The sequence below is a fragment of the Cyprinodon variegatus genome, unplaced genomic scaffold, assembly GCF_000732505.1.
Source record: "Cyprinodon variegatus isolate N-32 unplaced genomic scaffold, C_variegatus-1.0 Scaffold85, whole genome shotgun sequence".
Classification (NCBI taxonomy): domain Eukaryota; kingdom Metazoa; phylum Chordata; class Actinopteri; order Cyprinodontiformes; family Cyprinodontidae; genus Cyprinodon; species Cyprinodon variegatus.
The window spans coordinates 703,060-722,445 of record NW_015150538.1 but is presented as its reverse complement, the minus strand read 5'-3'; the positions used below and the strand labels follow the sequence as shown (position 1 = coordinate 722,445).

Here is a 19,386-nt window from a genome sequence, read left to right as displayed (position 1 = left end):
TTTAGGGATGCAAATTAAATTACAGCTGGAAACTGTAAGGTTTAAACCTAGTTTGAATTAAAGCAATATAATACCTTAAGACTCAAACCATAAATCGGTTTTCTTTGGTTTTAACAATCCCTTACAACACAGCTCTGTGATCCATCTCAGTTTTTGCTCTGAAGCCGTCGTTCCAAAAACAAGACAAGTGATGCCATCCTCTTGTGTTTCCAGCCATTCAGGGAAAAGCGTGACAGCAGCAAGGACAGGAAACTACCCAATCAGGTCACCACCAGGAGAACTGTTCCCTGAGGAGATCCTGTCTCTCTCGATGAACAAAAAAACCTTCTCTTTTTACTCCTTAGGAAACTGTTTATGTATTTAAAGTGTCTGTAGCTAAGATAATGTTGCTTTTGAACAGAGCTCTGTTTAAGAGTGACATCTGAAGGTAATTGATTACACTGGATTTTAATTAGAGGTGATAGAGCAAAAGAAGGGCAAGTATGAATTCATGCCCCAATTTTCCCTTTTTTTGGTTATAAATTTGAAAACTATGACTAATCTTTCAAATAAACACTACTTTGTGTCAGTTTATTAAATCAAATCTCTTTTAATTGAATAAAATGTCATAATTGCTTAATGAGTAGAGGAAAATCTTGCGTATGTCGACCACCTTTTTTATGATGCAGCTACAGGGACAGCCTTCACTGGGCAGTCCTTTCAAACCAGCCAATGACATCATCATTGAGAGACACTGACATGGTCATCTCCATGAGTCAGGGGTGAAATAGAGATGCGGAAGGGGGCAGAAAAAAAGAGTGAGCTGAGAGATGGGAGCAGCAGAAGAGGGCTTACAAAAAGGATGCCCGCTATGCTGCGTCGGGACGAGGCCTGGGGCCGCGCTCGGCTGTGCGTGGCGTAACATTGACTGCTGAGCCTGAACGGTCACTCATATGACACATCTGATGCGGGCCAGCCCCTACCATTCATCCCTTTGTGGTGCCGCCACACTGAGCAGCGTGACAATGAAGTGCAAAGCAGCAGTGGCAAAGAGGGCCAACTATAAGGATGGCCAATCTACTTATGCACCCCAGAGCTGACAGCTTGACATTTCTATTCACCATTCAGAGTGGATACGAGGGGGAAGAGATGAGGAAAGGGAGGGAGAGGCTGGAGGAGGAAAAAAAAACAACAAATTCTGTTTTTCTTTCAATCATCCTGTTGTATCTTGCCTACACAGTTGTCGTGCTTTATAGATGCCACTCATCGGTGTTGTTAGTTCCTGCTTTAGACATTTAAGCAAAACACGGATTCGAATGGGTGGACGCTGATCGAAAAAAAAGAGGAGTGGCAGATGATAAATGTTAGCTGGAGATGTACCTGTTTGGACACTTTAGGCTCCTCCTCAATGTACTTTTGTTCGATGGGAGTCAGAGTCCTGAGACCAGCCTTCACCTGCATAATACAGTAAACACAAAGTCTCAAAAATGGGATAACGGGGAGTAATGTCTTGATTATTACAAAGGTATTGAGAGAGCATAGCAGCACATTCATATAGAGCGTGCCCCATGTCAGAGGCGAGAGAGAAAGAGGGGGAGAGCAAGAGGCAGAGCTGTAAGATGGCCGCTGTAGGACACACACGGCGATGGTGAATGGGCGAACAAAGGCTGCTGAGAGGGAGTCTTCGATAATTAAAGGCAAAACGAGGACGAGGGACGACGGATGAGATAGAAATGAGGGAGAAAGGGGGGGGTGGGAGAATAAAGACAACAGCAGTATGGAAGGGGGCAAATGTAGGGGAAAACAAGAGGAGGATGAGAGTAAGAGGATAAGGAGGGGGGGTAAAAAGGGAAAAAAAGCAGGGAGGAGATTTTAAAAAAAGCAAAAAGAGAGACTTACAGCATTAAAAATCACGTCTATTTCGAGAAAGATGACCCCTTTTGTTGGCCCTGTCAGCTCCTTGCTTTTCAAGACGTAGGCTTTGCGTTCTCCATTTTGGATCTGTGGGAGAGGGACATGACAGGCGTCTGTCTGGCAATACCCGGCTGAATCGGCTCCCCGGGCCACCTTTGAACCCCAGCTGCTGGCGCTGACAGGGAACCAAAAACAACTGTGGCAACTCTGACAAGTACCTGTTCATTACCCACTGCAGCTCGGCTCTGTCAAACAGAAATTAACTATCCTGGGGAATCACACTGTTACAGCAAAGCACCGCTATACAACGCACTCTGCTTTCACAAGCTATATTTTTACCAAATAAAAGAGGCCGTCTTCTTTCACCTCCAAGTCGGATCTTTCTGTCTATCAGCGTCATTTTCATCATATCTCTTATCCACTTATTTTATATCCTCTCACCTATCAATCTATACCTTACTTTTTACTCAGCTCTTCCATTTATTTCTGTTTCCTGTCAACTTTTCTACTTTGAGAAATAATAATGTCATCAGTGGAGTTGCAAAAATAACCTCTGCTTTTTATATCCTCCTCTGTTTTTATTCTCTCTGTTCCTCGGCTGTATGTTCTCTCTCTATTATTCCCGAGGGAGGAGGAAAAAAGAAACAAACAGAAATCTTGCCTTTGACTCACATTTAGCAAAGGGATAGCCACTTTCCCAAGGAAGTCGGCACTTCTGTCTCGGTCCTCGTCGTAAACAGTAACCTCAAGCACAGAGTGGATGTCCTTGACGTTGCTGGACCACACACAAAGACGGGGACATAAGTGAGCTTAGGACTCATACTGATACCAATGCTGTTTCATCTTAGTTGAGTCTTACAGAAAATGATTTAAATAAAAATGCTCAAATATAATATAATGTACAATCATCAAAATAAATACTACAAATTCACAATTAGTTTGGAGAAAAAAAAGTCCTACATAAAAAAAAAAAAAAAGCTTTATGGAACTGCAATGCAGCCACTTTTTAATATAATAAGTACATAAATCCGATTGCCAAATTTATAAAGTTAGCAAAAAAAAAATAAAATTTTTTATTAATAATTACGTGAAAGAAAGCATTAAAATATTCACAAGAAAGTTACTATGTTAATTGGTAATCCTCATTATTGTAAATAAAATGTATATTTCTTAATACTGAAATCTAGTGTATTTTAACCTTGTCATTTTTTATTTTCATTTTTAATAAATAATTTATATATTTATGATTAACAAATTCCATAAGAAAATATATTAATCTATTCTATTAGTAATATTTAAATCTAAACGTCCATTTAAGATATCTAAGTTTGCTCTTTTAAAAGTAAAATAATACAGATTACAATATATATCAAAAAAAATTTGTAGGGAAAATCCACAAATATTTGTAATATTATTTAAACTTTATTACTTACCTTTTACGTGTGTTATAAATAAATAACAAAATAAATGAAAAATATACAAATAAATAAATAACAAAATAAATAAATACTAAAAAATTTCCCTTACAAAGTGAAGACCTTGTTCCACTCTGGATTTAGATTTTTGTAGACGGTGTGTGTCTGTAGTCGATCATTGCTCAGCTCCACCACACAAAACGGATCGCTTTTACCTGTCAAATATAAATAATGTACACAAACATAGCCTTTAAAATAAATAAATAAAACAAATTTAAAAGCTAGTCCTTAAAAAAGTTTGCAAACTACTGTCTTTTTCAGAATTCTACAGATTGAGAGAATCAGAAAGTCTGATTAAACCAAGAATACACAGAACCTCAACATGCTTTCATACATCATGGGAATCAGGATTCATCAGGACTGTCCTAATACGATCCTTTATTGCTTCACTCTCGGTGTTTTGCACATTTGAAAACATTCAAACAGGAGGACAGGGGCAGACAAAGGAAAAAGTCAAAGAGGACTTTAAAAAAAGAGGACAGAGAGGTCGACATGGAAAATTGGAGGTTGGAAGATGAAGACAGCCGAGTTTTGGATATAAGAGACACATCTGGTCTAATTCCTGATTTTCAAATGAGCAAGTGGGGTACTGTTGTAAAAGATGAGTGAAAAAATGATGAAAGAGCAGCTGGAACAAAAAAAGCTGCTCTTTGTCTTTGTTGTTTTATTTCTTTTTTTTCTTTGAAATGGTTGTTAGGTGTAGAAATAAAAAAGAAATTAAAAATCTGGAAAATGTCAGAAATTTGCAGGCAAGTTTTGGCTCTTTGGCAATCAATAAAGACATGTATCTTCTTGTTAACTAATAATCATAATGAGATAATAAAATTAATCAAAACAAAACCTTTAAATAAGTATTTACTCCAATCATGAAATAGAGGTGAAAATATATCCTTCAGTTATTTTTTTATCCTAAAAATCTCCTGCAGAACTTTAAAAGCAGGCAATCTGCCATTATATTCTCTATTTCTTTTTACAATAATTTTACAGTATGTGAGGCATCTTTATGCCAAGTTACCCAGAATGAAACCAGCTCGCCATGTCTGCCTACCCACCTCCCCTTTGATTGTCCTCAATTCTGACTTTGATCATTATGCCTCATTAAATAAAAAAACAAAAAAAACAACCCAAAAAAAAACTGTCAAGATCCATTTAATATTCTATTCCTTAATGCATTAAAGTACAAAGTGAGTAAGTTCAAAAACATAATAAAGTAATAATAAGTATTAGCTGAACACATTGTTGCATAATAAAACTCACTAACTTTAGGATTGAGTGCAAAGCCCCCAAAAAACATTGGCTGGGTGTTCGTGACTGAATCACGGGAGGCGCTTCAGTGAGTGTCATCGATTGGTGTGATTTTCTTCAAATGTTGTGACAAGGGCAGGACATTTAGGAGGTGTGCAAAGTAAATGTCACTGTGATCAATGCTGAGGCGTAGGTGTTGCCTTTTATATCTGTTTGTGGTGCTTTATTGATCCAAGCGGGTTTCAAGTTGATATTGGCAGCTCCTACTTCTGCGACTGGAAACAAGATACATTAAAATTGACAAAAAGGCAGAGCAATCAAGAGCCTAGTTTTCAGTGTATTTGGGTATAACCTGAATTAAAACAAAAGTGTTTAATTATGAGTGCAGAAAATTCACTAAAGTTATATATCAATATACAAAAAATCAAGGTAAACTTTTGTTCCACTAGTAATCAAGAAGCCACCAAAACAAATCGGCCAAAAAATTTAACTAAGTGCAATCACCAATTTTGATATAGTAATTAATTCTGCAGGGTGTTATCCCCCATCCTGTTGCCCCCAGTTTCCCCTCTAATATTCTGCCTTAAATGATGGGGCTCCATGCGCTGTCGCTGAGAGCCAGTTGTTACGGTTGCTGAACTTTCACCTTATTGGTTGCCAAGAACCAGAGGAGGCTGTCGTAACCAATTATACGCTCAGGTTTGATTGTCACTGAGCGCCCATCCAGGTAATGTCCGGGTAAAGCTCCTCCCACCCCCCTGGGTCCCATTTCTGCGATGCTGGCAGTAAAGGAGTGGACTTAAATTAATTTCAGAGCACTCTGAGGTAAACTTGGAGGAGGAACGCAGCAGAAAGGCGAGGCGAAGAAAAGTAATTGCCCCTTTGAAAGCTTACAGCTAGTAAGAAGTTTAAAGTTGAAGAGGAGATACACCATAATATTACAATTAATATGAGATTGGCTTGAAAAAGTATGGACTCCTATTTTTACTTCCACATTCTGTTATTGACAGAAACTAATTTTTTTTTTGTCATGCAAGTGACATGACAACAAAAAGTGTTGTATTGTTGTATGTTGATATGGTGCAATAAAAAAAAACCTGTTGATTTGGTTTGTCTTAAAATGTCTATCCAATACAAACATTTGTCTTCAAGTACATCAATAGAAGTAAAAGAAATGACTGGATAGATGAGAAAAACACAATTTGGTTTAATTTAACCCTGGTATAAAGACTTTATGTAAAGGAGGAAGGCAGGTTATTAAATAAAGTCATGATAAGTCCTGTCCCATAAGCCTTGTACAATAAGGGACATAGAAGACATATGGAAAGTCACACAAGACTAGAGCTGAAGTTTTGTTTCCATGTGAACATTCCCATCTTTGAACATGCAATCTAAATGTGAAACAGTAATGGCAGCGTCATGTTTTGGGGCTCAACGTTGTTAAAATTGTAGAGATGATAAATATTAAATAGTTAAATATGGGGAAATCCTAGAAAAAAGCAGGAGACATAAAAGTTAGAAGTGAGTCAAAGTTTTGAGACTTAAGAAGCGGATTGGTTTCCAGGCCAACACTGTGCCTGTGTGTAAAACATGGTGGCTTCAGCGTCTTGTTATGGGACTGATTTTCTGGAAAAGTTTGAAGATTCATGGAGCGTAATACAGCCTAAAGCTGAAAGAAAACATTCATCAGAGGGTGAAAGAATCTGAGGAGGTGAGAGGCTTTGAATTAAAATAAAAATTAATATAAATAAATAATAAAAAAAAGGATTATATGTTTGAAAGGCCCAGTCAAAGTCTAAGGCAATACTTAAATAAATATCTTACACTTACGTCCACTTTGAATTAGATTTAACTACTCTGTAAAAATAACAAAAAAAGAAACACTTTAGCACTGTATTTAGATGTGAACATTTTATTGGGTTACAACCCAAATGTGAAACAGAAATTTGCAACAGAAGAATATTAACTCCACCAGGCTTAGCATGAACTTATGCATAACTTTCCAGAAAAGAAAGAAAGAAAAGAAAATAATGCTGTATCAGGAGTATCAATGCTTTTTGTAAGACTTTGCATCTTTAGTTTAAAATGCAAATAGGGAGAACATTTTGAATTTCCTGAAATCGGTTTCAACATGGCTTAAAAAAAAGAATCTTAGCAATGCAGTGATGCTGCTGCAGGTATCAGTGTGTGCCTGTGTATCCCTACTAAAATGTTCTAACACTATAGCATCCACTCAGAGGGACAAGAGCTGGCACACAAAAGGGATTGTTGGTTTTAGAGACTATTTTCAGTTATCCTACTTGGGCTGGAGTGGAGCTACTCCACAAAAACACTCCAATTAGAGAGAGAGATGGCCAGAGAGAAGAGGGAGAGAGGAGGAGGAGGAGGAAAAAAAAGATGAGGGAGAGGAGCCTGAATGGGAGCTGGATGGTGAACTCTCTCTGTCTCACTGACCTCCTCTCTCCGTCTGCCCTCCTGCCTCTGTCTGTCTGTTTGTCTGTTCTTCTGTTTCTTTCTCACCTTGCTCCTGACCCTCTCTTGGTCTGGGTTGTTAAAAAGGGGTGTTCATGTGGTGAGGGCTCTTATGGGGCTCTTACACAGCGATTGTTTCTGCCAGTGACACGCACAAAGACACACATGCACGCACACACTCAGTGTATTAGACTCAAAACTGAAATAAGCCATTTTGAAAAAAGCCCCTTTCACCTACAAGTTCACACGCTGTATTCATCTATCGCCTCGATGGAAAAGATTATGCTTCAGGGAACCAAAGGAAATATAGAAACTTTGTTTTTCTGAATGTCCATATTCAATAACGTGTCAGATGGAAAAGCCCAGATTACTTAAATGCCAGTCGGAGAATTAGAATCTGATTGAAGTCAATGTGCTAAAAGCAACAATTTGTGGTTTAGAGGTTGGTTTAAGAAGGAAAGAAGAGCCATGTGCTCTTTTGGTATAGTAAGCAAATAGAATCAGAAAAAATAAAAATAAATGATTTAACAGCAACTAATTAAAAGAACACTGCTTTTCTGTGAGATTCTGTGGCATATCTGTGCTTCATTTATGCAGCAAAAGAATGAAACACATTCTACAGATTGATGGAATAATATTGAAGGGCTATATTTTATCCTGTGAAGCTTCCAAACTAAGTTTTGGGTTGGAAAACTTTTGCAAGTTATTGTAAGAAGCTACATTTCTAAGGCAGGGGTGTCCGATGAATGACCTTTGTACCATCTGCAGCACTCAAGAGTAGTTTCTGACCACAATATAAGAACAGTGAAAATCCTGTCAGTTTGTGTGGAGGTTTGAAGGGCCCAAATGCAGAGACGGAAGCTGAGGGGGTTTCTTGCAGATTTAATAATTCAAAAAGGGTGCAACTGAAGCAAAAATCAAAAAATAACAAAAGACAGAAAACCAAAAACTAGGAGATATCAGGGAAAATACACAAGAGGATCAAGAAAGGACAAGGAACCAGCAAACAGTAACTGAAGAGGAGACGTATGAAGAGGAGACTGAACAAAGACGGGGCTAATCAGCAGATGAGGAACAGGTGTGGATGGAATCATCTAGAAGGAAGCAAAGGGAAGGAGACTGACACAAGAGGGCAACAGAGGATAAACAAGAAATACATATACATACAGAAAACAACACAAAATGGTAATGAAACCAATGAAAACTCGAAAAGAAAATTTAAACAAAACCAAAAAGTGCAAAACCGTGACAAGCTCAGGTGGTTCAGTAGATATTTTATGTTGTTGTAGCTTTCAAGGTAAGACATTCACTTATCCTAAAGCTTTTGAAAAGATGCTTTAAAACCTTAATAGAATAGAAAATTAAAAGCAAAACAGATAGTTGTGGTCATTGTCAAAACCACCAATATCAAGTGGAGGAAAGCTAAACGCGCAATTTCAGAACAGCATAGGCTGCGAAAACTCATTAAACGTGTATTCTGCTATTGTAAACAGCTACCGGATATTTTTTTGCAGTTTTATTCTTAATTTATAAAAGAATACATAAACCTCAGAGTGAATGATGAGCTTTGCAACAGTGTCACAGAGCACATTTCTGCTTGGAGTGAAACCCATGAACCAGAGAGCCATTAGCCCTGCACTCTGACTGCTCCTGTCGCTCCCCACAGTAACCCAAATCAACCAGCTCCACTCTGTATTTGCTAATGGGACTGTGGGTGTTTCAAATCGAGAAAAACTCTGTCTCCCTGCCACACACACACACAGACACACACGTACATCCTTCTCTTTACCAGATAATACAGAGTGAAAAACTAGGCCTGTCCACGGTAGACCTAATTAAAAGTAAGAATTAATGGAGGATGGAGGATTCAGAGAGAGCAAGCAGAGAAAGCACAGGAGGAGGGACGAGAAAGATTTGTTGGTTCAAATGTGTACTTTTTCTCTATTATTCAAATGAGAAGCCCGCATCTTTGTTAAAACTACGGAAACAAATTTATCCAATGCACAAAGCAGACTTTTCTTTTCTCTTAGGATTTACATTTGCAATTAACTCTCTAAAGAAAGTTGCACCCTAACTTTATCTTTGAGCAAAGACCTGCAGCGGATTGATGGTAAATGTAACCGTTTGCAAGAGAAATTGCTCAGCGGTTTAAAATTAAGAAGCAGCGCCTGGGCAAGGCAAATGTACACAGGTTCCTTGAACCCTTTTAAACACTGAGATATTGCAAATACAAATGTCAGCATATTTATTTCAAATTTTACAAGACAGACATAAAATAAGCAATACATTTTAAATTTTGGTTTAACTAATAAAAAACACTACAGCATTTAACCCCCTTCATTCTAACACCTCCTAATAGAATCTAGTGCATAAGTTGCCAAATTGATAAACTGAGTCCGTCTGTGTGTGCATTACTCTCCATTAATTCATCTTTTTCTAAAAGACCCAAGGGGTGTTTTGGAGAACATCAGTGATGGAACAGCATCTTAAAGACAAAGAACTACAGCGGAGAGATCATGGAAAAGACTGTAGGAAATTTTAAAGTAGAGTAAGGTTATAAAATAGCATCTCGCAGCATTTCACAGAGCACTGCTAAAATGATCATATGAAAATGAAAGCAGTTTTGCAAAAACTGCATGCCTTCCACGACATGACAGGACATCAAAACCAGCAGCAGGGAAAGTTAATGGGAATGTGGAGGATGTTTAAGGCAGGGAAACCTTGGAAATTAACCCGAGACATTTAATATAACTAGAGCTAAAGATAATGGATTAAAACAAAGCATTGCAATGTGTTAGAATAGTCCAGTCAATATTTAGACCTGTGGCAAGGCAACAAAATTACTTCTCAGGGGTCCGCTTCAGCAGGAAACTTCACTTGGAGGGATCAAAACAAAAGCCCCAATAATACTTTTCATTTTTGAAATAGCAAAACAGAATAAAAAACCTTAAGATTTTCTTTACAGCATGCAACTGTGGATTACTTTGTCTTTGTTTATCTCATTAAATCTCTAGAAAATACCTAGAAATGTGTGGTTCTAACAGTGCAAAACGTTTAAATTTATATGAATAGTATTGCAGTAAAAACCATGGATTCCACTAAAGCAAAATATCATTAATGAATATCTATTTTATATTTGTGCTGTTTGTGCTTGACGTCATCAACCTACCTGTGACATCTGCCGCCATTAGTCCTTCAGCTCTGATGACCTTCACCTGAACCACGCCGACATCTTTCAAGTTGTGGAGTGACCTCCAGAGGCTCTGCAACATTGCAAGAGAGAAGGCAAAGAGTCAAAGAGGACAGCTAAAAGCATCGAAGTGAAAGGCACTTTAATAACCTGACATTTTATTAAGAGAGGAACTGGTAGAATCTGTTCTTTACGGCGTCTTTATTTGAAAATTTAGAGCTGGCATTAACGGCCCAGGCTATCCAAAGGACAAATGGTAGAATTTAATCAGGCAAAATACTCGCACTCACCTTTTTGTAATTTGGACTTGTTAAACAAAATGGGTCAAAGGGGTGTCCCCCCCAAAAATACATGTAAAAGTCATGTTAAAAACTGTAAAGCAACTCTACTTTTACACTTTTACAAACTTTGCACACTTAAAATATATCCAATATTTGCTAATTTCAGTGGCTCAATCACATCCTTTTTTATTGTTTCAATACAATAACAGTTGAATGTTGGAGAACAGGAGTTGTTTGTGGGTTTCTTTTAGTTCTCTGTTCTACTTATTTGGACTAAGAAAATGTGAATAATGTAATAACAGAGATATGACAGTGAGTACTGGTGAGGCATGACTGGCAGGGATATAGTAGTTATGGCGCAGGCACACAATGACATTCAGAGATCAAATGAAGTCTAGAGAGAAGAAACAGTCTACACAATGTTTTAATAACAAGGTTAAAGAGAGATACCAGAGTAAAAACTGCAGTGCAGGTACTCATACTGTTTTTGCACACACTGTCACTGTTTCCCCACTTCCTACCTTCTTTTTATCAGGTTAGTACATATGTTGACAATACAATTTCAAATACTCATATTTACCATGAGTGGTTCAATCAATCATTCAAAAAGGTGAAAGAAGTTTGGCATATCTGTAAATCTTCCAAGGCATGACCACCTGAACCAAAGGCCAGGAGAAGGGAGAAATATCAATAAGGTCTGCTTTAACTCTAGAGGAGCTGCAGAGATTCACCGCTCAGGTAGAAGAATTTGTTCTCACTACAACTATTATGTTTGCTCTCCAAAAAAAACTTGTATATAGTATATAAAACCAAAGAAGAAAAAAGTTTATCTTACTAATTTGCCCAAATGTATACAGAGAACGGAGCAAACATGTAAAATAAACAAAGCACCATGAAGCATGGTGATGGCAACATTATGCTTTGAAAAGGCCTGTTTTTCAGCAGTTAAGTGATGATAGAATTGATGGTGCTAAATACACACATTTAAGTCCTTGAAGAAAACTTGTTACAGCCAGGAAGAGGGTTTGTGGCTCTATCATCATAATCAGAAAACCTTCCACTTAACACTTATGCACTACTTATTGTTACCCGGTCATGTAAAATCCCAGTGAAATAAACTGAGAGTTTGTGGTTGTAATGTGACAATAAGTGAAAAGGTGCCAGGCACTGTACCTGGTAAATCTGGTACATGAAAGGAGAGCCTGTGGAGATCTGTGAGGCATGCACAAACAATCCTCAACTTGGAATTTTGCTCACATCTAACCACTAAGGTATAAACACAATCATTAAAAAAACACGTAACTGGGGCCAAACTGAGTGGCGTGCATCTGAGTGGCGCGTCTTAAAAGCAGAGTGAAAAACGCACTTCACTTCAATTTATTTCTCTCTCTCTGGCAATAACCCTTCCATCCCCACAGGAGTAATTATAATTTAAATTTCAGAGTCAGGGCTAGGCTACAGACTTAATTCATTATTACCAACTCTGTCAGACTCTGCCTGTTTCCAGCGATATCATTGTCCAAAAAGCTCACTAAAGGAGATGAGAGGGGGAAGAAAGTGTGTAAAAAGAGGAAGAAAAGAGAGGGAAAAGTGCAGAAAAGAGAAGTATGCAGAAAAAGAGGGGCGAGTTTCAAGTTGGAGGCTTGATTGCTTAGAAGATACAGCAACAGTGAGAGGCGGTAAGGGAAGGAGGGTGAAAGAGGTCACAATACAATCGAAATTATTCAAACAGAAGCATTAATATGAGATTATGTCTTTTTTTATATATTAAGGCCAAAACATGAGTAAAATGTATGCATTTTCAATTTAGAGTAATTAGAACAACCAGGAGACCAGATATTTATATGACATCATAGTGAAGCATTTTCCATTTAAAAACCCTCATTCAAAACCTTGCTTAAATGTTTTAGTCTCCAAGCCTTCCTCAGCTCTTCATTCCTTTCTAGCCCTATTGCTGCTCCCTGAGGGGACATCTGGGGTTAGGCCTCAATTCCTGATTGGTAAAGACAGAACAAACCCATCCTCCACAAGGATTCAAATCCTCATCAGAAGAGACAGACTGTAATAGACTGACTGGACAGGATAAGTTGGAAGATAGACAGATGGGTGGACCAACAGCCAGGCTTATTTCTCCTCGCATCTGCGCACAGGTGGAGTGATGGGGATAAGGAGGAAATGAGAAGGAAGATGAACAAAGCACACATTATGGAAAGAGTTTTCTTTCATACGATGAACCCTCTGCCCTCTGTGTGACTGACAGCCCGTCATCATGACATCTTCTTTCTGTCTCTGTCACACTCTGCAGACGTATAAACACACAAATGAATCAGAGCTGGCATAGTCTTATGACTCACTGTCATTTTCTGCAGCATGTCACATTTCATCACGGGTGCGTTTCAGAAACAGTCTCACTGCATCTGCCCTGCAGCCCATAAGTTCTTAGGATGTTTGATCAAATGATGGTAAAGATTCAAACAAATAGCAAATTCTAACCCCCTTTTTCCATCTGATTCAGTGTTTGCAAGAAGCTGCTCATCATGCACTTGCACCAAGAACAGCCTCTTATTGGTTCTCACTTCCTGCCCAGGTTATGTCCTTTCACTTCCTCTTAGAAAAGTGCACCAGAGTGGGTAGGAGAGGTAGTGCCGACATGTACGTCTACACTGGTGGTGGAGTGCCAACACTTCATTGGAGGTCATCCCGTCCTCCTTGTCTCATCCACCCATCTCGTGGCCACCTCAGGCCCATTAAAAGCCATTAGCGTGCATGCTCCTTTGCCATCATATTGCATAAATCTCTTTCTCTCTTTTTACCTCTCATTCTGTGTCCTTCTCTATTTCTGAAGAACAACTAATTAGACATGATGGAAAGGTTATCGTAAGAAGCAGAACATCTAATGAAGCTACAGCACTAAATTTATTGTGTAAGATGTATTTAAATATAATGTATACATGAATGGAAACATACACCACATGCACACTCATATATAGATGCACCAACATAATTCTGATCTAAACTACTCTGTGATTTTCAGGTCAGGAAATATATTTATATATTTTTTTCTCTTGCTCACACGCTTTTGTCAGTTGTCTAACACTTACTTGGACTTAAGTGCTGCCTAAATATCTAAAATTAAGTCAGAAGAAAGCTCTACAAAGAAATCTTCTATTCTACTTTTAAACAAAAAGGGAGCATATATGCTTTATTTCCTCTTAAAGAAGTCAATTTATCTGCTACTCTACTAACGCTTGAGCAAAATGTCAACATTAGTTTCCTCAATAATTTTGTCTTCATTTTATGCAGAAATAATAAAAAAAAAACTTTTTAGTGAAACTTGACTATCCATCCATTCATGCATCCATCCATTTGTTTCCGCTTTATCCGGGGCCGGGTTGCGGAGGCAGCAATCTAAGCAGAGATCCACAACCTTCCCGATCCACAAACACTTCCTCCAGCTTCTCTGGCGGGACCCCGAGGCCATACCAGGCCAGCTCAGAAACATAGTCCCTCCAGCGAGTCCTGGGCTTTCCAAGAGGCCTCCTCCTAATGGGACATGCCTGGATCACCTCCTGAGGGAGGCGACCAGGAAGCATCCGGAACAGATGCTCGATCCACCTTAGCTGGGTCCTTTCGACGTGGAGCAGCAACGACTCTACTCCGAGTTCCTCCTGGGTAACAGGGCTCCTCACCCGATCTTTAAGGGTGCACCCAGCCACCCTGCGAAGGAAACTCATTTTGGCCGCTTGTATTTGCAATCTTGTCCTTTCAATCATTTCCCACATCTCATGACCATAGGTGAGGGTGGGAACATAGATCAATCGGTAAATTGAAAGCTTTGCCCCCCCGACTCAGCTCCCTCTACACCACGAGAGTCTGATACAGCGACCACATCACTGCCGATGCTGCACCGATCTATATATCAATCTCACGCTCAGGTCTGACTTACTGCTGGCAACGCCAACCAAGCTCCTGCTGTGGTCATACAGAGAGCGGACAGCCCTTAACTGAGGAGAACGCCTTCTCCAGAAACGACAAAACAAATCTGGACTGGTTGGGTAAACTCCCACAAACCCTCGAGCACTCGATGAAGGGTATAGAGCTGGTCCAGTGTGCTACGACCGGGAGCGGCACACTGGCTTAAGCTTAACCATAATGATAATATTCAGGTTAGTTATTTGAGAATTACTTCTGAATGCTAGATCTAAGACCAAACACTCAAATATTAAGTAGTACATAGATTTTAAATGGATGTGGTGGGAAAAAATGGATAACGTATAATATGCAGGACTTTTATATCCTGAATAGTCTAAAAAAGATAAATAAGCTTCAACAAGATGGATACTAATAATCCCTGTGCCATTCAGGTGTCTGTTATGGGTTTTCATCAGTGGCTTTAGTCTGAAATAAAGCAACAAATGCCCGCTGTGACCTTATTGTGAACATTTAGGTTGTGGGCTGAAATATTTATCTAAGTGTAATGACAGGAACTCTTTGTGGATCTAACATTAGTAAAAAAAAAAAAAAAAAGCTTGCTGCTTACTGTTTGAATTAAAACTTCTAAATATGTGTTTTTGTCATTAGGCTGCATTTTCTGCTTCACTGTAATTTGTACAGCTTTTGATGATAACTGATTTTCCCAACAGACACATTCCGTTTTGTGAGATATGGCTGACACACAGCAGGTAGCTACTGTTTTTTTGTGTGTGTCTGCATGTGAATGTTCACTTGTGATTAGCAGTAGCCGATGCTTTGTGCTGCACAGCTGATTCTAGGCTGATAAATATTAGTCAGTAATAGTCTCTGCATGTGCATGTATAGTGCACACACACACGCACACACCGGGGAGATTAGCGGGCTTTCAGCAGTGCTGTTATATATTAGTGGTGGTACTTGGTCTAACCAGAGCTCTTTGATAAGGTACATCTTTATTAAATTCTCCAACTGAAAGACTGCCAGTCTAGGGAAAAGGAATATGTTAATAGGCAGAGACCATTCAAGTCTTCAAACTGACCTTACTGTGCCCCTCCATCTGCAACCCCCTACTTTCTTCCCCCTCCCTCTATCTTTCCATCCCTTCATCTCAAAGGAAGGCCAAGGCAGAGGCAGACAAAGAGCTGACGTTGCTCTGAGAGAGGGACAAAAAATGGGGAGAGCAGGAAAGAGACGGAGGCAGGCATAGAAGGTAGATGAAGGAAGTAAAAAGTGCCGCCTTTAGTAAGGCGGAGAAAAACGGGGTATGCAAGAGTTGTGAGAGAGGTGAAATAGCTTTTTCTTCTGATTTTGCATGCCTTCCTTTCCCAATGCAACCCTCACCCTTTACCTCTTGCTAACGTTACACACATTCACTCAGCCACACATACCAGCTTTCTTATTTCCTCCACCGTCATTTTGTGGCCTTCAGGAGAGGCACAGCATGATTCTGTCTCAGTCCTAGAGCTCCACCTTCTGATTCGAGATGGTCTCTGCAGCGGCGACCGAAGCGGACAACCTCCTGTGGCTAGCCAACAAGGCACCGCCATGTATGTAGGTCGCTGCATTGGTGTTTGGCCACATGTTGGAAGGTGTAAATACTCACCAGCAGGGTGGTGTCGGTCAAAGAAATCCAATCACTGTCCCGTTATATCTCAAAACAGACAAAACCTAACTGATGTCAACACACTCAATCTCACAGCATAGCATGTTTCAGCAGTTTTCATGGGTGCTGTAGTGCAAAAAAGAGAGCTGTCAGGAAATTCAGGCGTTTTGATGAGAGTGATCTGGGGGTCATGTTAACAAGACTGAGAGTGACGAGGAGTGATGGGTGAATAAGACTATGACAAAGGCTTAAAGCCTTTGTTTGAGCAGAGGATTCCAAAAAAAAAATGTTACTGTCTTTTTTTTTTTAAATCTGTTCATTCAACAAATATGCTTATTGGAAACAAGCTAACAAAGCATTCAGTCTGCACAATTCCCAAATAGGCATAAGACATAACTTGATCTTCCTTAACCTTTTGCTCCTCGTGTTTTCTAATTCTTCATCTACCCCTCCTTTATTGTCTGTACCTCCAAACCTCTAATCATACCTTCATTTATCAGCATATGTGATAAACACTTTCCTTCAACTTAAATAATATCCGCCTTTCATCGGAGGAAGGTTGCAAACTAATGTGTTGTTAGAAGCTCTAGTTTAGCTGTTAATATAAATGAGTTTTCATTTACAAAATGCATCCCACCACATGACAGGAATGTTGACAGTCACTGTGTCCAACAATATCTGAGTGTAAATATTCCTTGAAAAATTCAAATAATCCAAAAATCTTAATAGCAGTCAATTTCAACATGCTTCCGTCCAGAACTCACATATCTTTGTGTAATCTGGTGCCTCTCATTTGGATCATCCAAAATGTTGACGGACATGTCTGAGATGGAAACGGCAGCGGATGCAGTGAGCGTGACCAGTAAAACCAGAACACCGTACCCTTCCTCCAGTGGTAGGTCAAGCTTGTGAGTGTGTTCTTTACTGAGAAGCGACAAGTCGATGGTACACCTGAAATAAAGCATTCATTAGAAAGGTGAAAACGCTGTACAAACACTCCTTGTTTGTTTTTAATGATTTCATGTAGATGTTTTTGCTCGTTCTTCACTGTGACAGGAGCTGAGAAAGGGAAGGGGGAAAAAAGGAATGTGCAGGAGGTAAGCAACAGAAGACAACTTAGGCAAAGCTGACGTATTTGATTACTTTTAGTAGGCACTTAAGCGCATCCTCTCAACTGAATTGATTTTCTTGCTTGGCCTTAATGCATCTAGTGTTAAAATGGCAGCCTAATAAAAATGACATGACTTGGTTTCTGGCATGCCCTTCAAAGCAAAGGTTTGTTAAAGTGGGTTTTAAATTTGCACACTTACTCTATGCATGGTAATAATTCAACCTGAACAAGGGTTAAAAAATGAGCAGTTCAGTGAAAAGAGAAAACATAACCACTTTAGATTACAGTGATAAATAGCCCTGCTGGCTCTGAGACATCTTTTAGCATAAGACTAGTACACAGGAAAGCTCCAAATATCTAACTCCTACCAGATTTTGCTGAGGTGCAACTGAATTAAAGAAAAGGAAAAATAATGAGTGATAAAGACTACTGTACCTGCCCATGAAGTCATCCTTCTTGCCAGCGTCTCTGTCCCACACTGTGATGTCTACGTAGCCTCCCTGTTCTTCATACAGGTGGAAATCAAACTGCTCTCTCCACTGGGGGTTTAGTGTTTTGGCAATAGTCTGAATAAAAGGCAGATTGACATACATGGTTTCTTCTCCAGACTCAACTATTTCTCTCTCATTTGTTAAGTACTACACTTGAGCTAAAAATCCTTCATACACCAGCCATATTTAGATTTAGAATGACTTTCATAAAAAAAAAAAAATATATATATATATTTTTCTTTTTTAAAAGATATGGATGCATATTGCTCAAAACATAAAAACAATGCTTGTTAAAAGAGGAACAGCTTTTAGCTACATTCTTTAATGCCAACAATCGGAGTCATGATCCTACTACCGCAGTTTATTTATCCCTGCTGCCATCAGAGATTATAATTATAACTTGGTGTAATAACACTGTAATAACTTATACTATTTATCTATTTTGTTTTGTATACACTATGCGTATAGAAAATGACAATAAAAGTTGTCTAAGTCTTGGTCTAATTAGCAAACCAGAAACCACACTTTACCTGCCACCACTTTACTGTACATAAGATACTGTATATATAAGTCACCTTAAATCTTTTTAACATCCACTGTGTATATTTCTGGATGCACTGTATATCATTCATGCACCTTTTCCTCCCTTTTGCAGCTCCTATTAGTTTATCATGTCGCAAGTGAATTTCTCCATTCTGAGATCAATAAAGTTCTATTCTGTTCAGTTACTTTAAATTATATTGATTTTTTTATTTGCATTTATCTGAGTTCTGTGCTGTGGATATTAACTTTTTTTATTATAGTTATTTCTGTATGTACAGTAGTAAATTGTTTACTCAGTGTTCATTGTTCTTTTAGGTATCCCATGTTTTCCTGTTGTCATTACTCTCCTATCAGTTCCTTAGCCTTCCTCTCCTCTTAGTTCCCATTGTTTTGTGTTTTAAACTCCCTATTTTCATAATGACAGGTCCACAGTTTTTAATCTTTAAATCTTTAAATCTTTCTCTTGATCCTGCTGTTGGTATTGTTCTGATGCAGTGTATATCACTGGTGTTGCATGTGTTTTCTCTTCAGTAATGAAATATAATCATCATAAACCTGCCTCAGCCCTGTTGCCATTTAGGTCTCTGACATACCATTAACAAGACATTTATTGAGAGTTTTCTAAATAATCAATGCAAAAACCTTCAATGGCATTAAAACAATAAAATCTGTCCTATAAATGCTGACCATTGTGTTTCCAATAGCGATGAAGGTTAAGTTGTTAATCTAAGGTTTAACTTCTCTGCAGATACTCTATCAGCTGTATGTCTAAAACGTTAAAATTATTTTAAGTGAGAAGAAAACTGTTGGGAAAATTAAAAAACTATTATCACCACAGTGTGAATGATCTTGGGCTTAACTGGTAATGCTGTATAGGATTACACAGTTTACATAAAGGTACTGCAGAGCATTTGATCCAAAGGGAATTATAATAAGTAAAAAGGATTACCCAAAAAATACCAAAAATATTATATGAAAAATAAAACTGAACAGGAAATTTCTATTCAGTAATATACATACTGTATTTCTATATAAAATATAGCTGAATTAAATTTTAGGTTTATAGGAAAATAAATAGATGGATCAATCTTTGTTTTGTATGAAATAGTA

At 38.5% G+C, this 19,386-nt stretch overlaps 1 protein-coding gene across 5 annotated transcripts in view; it reads right to left on the bottom strand.

Moving 5' to 3' along the window:
- Positions 1 to 19,386, bottom strand: part of mctp1 (multiple C2 domains, transmembrane 1) — a 168,708-nt gene that overhangs the window by 57,459 nt on the left and 91,863 nt on the right. For all 5 annotated transcript variants that reach the window (XM_015373329.1, XM_015373325.1, XM_015373326.1 and 2 more), the window contains 7 exons: positions 17,678 to 17,808; positions 16,896 to 17,082; positions 10,255 to 10,348; positions 3,421 to 3,523; positions 2,566 to 2,668; positions 1,879 to 1,980; positions 1,360 to 1,434 (listed from right to left, as the gene is read on the bottom strand). In XM_015373329.1, the coding sequence (XP_015228815.1) occupies positions 1,360 to 1,434; positions 1,879 to 1,980; positions 2,566 to 2,668; positions 3,421 to 3,523; positions 10,255 to 10,348; positions 16,896 to 17,082; positions 17,678 to 17,808 (795 nt within the window). The remainder of the gene's footprint in view (positions 1 to 1,359; positions 1,435 to 1,878; positions 1,981 to 2,565; positions 2,669 to 3,420; positions 3,524 to 10,254; positions 10,349 to 16,895; positions 17,083 to 17,677; positions 17,809 to 19,386) is intronic.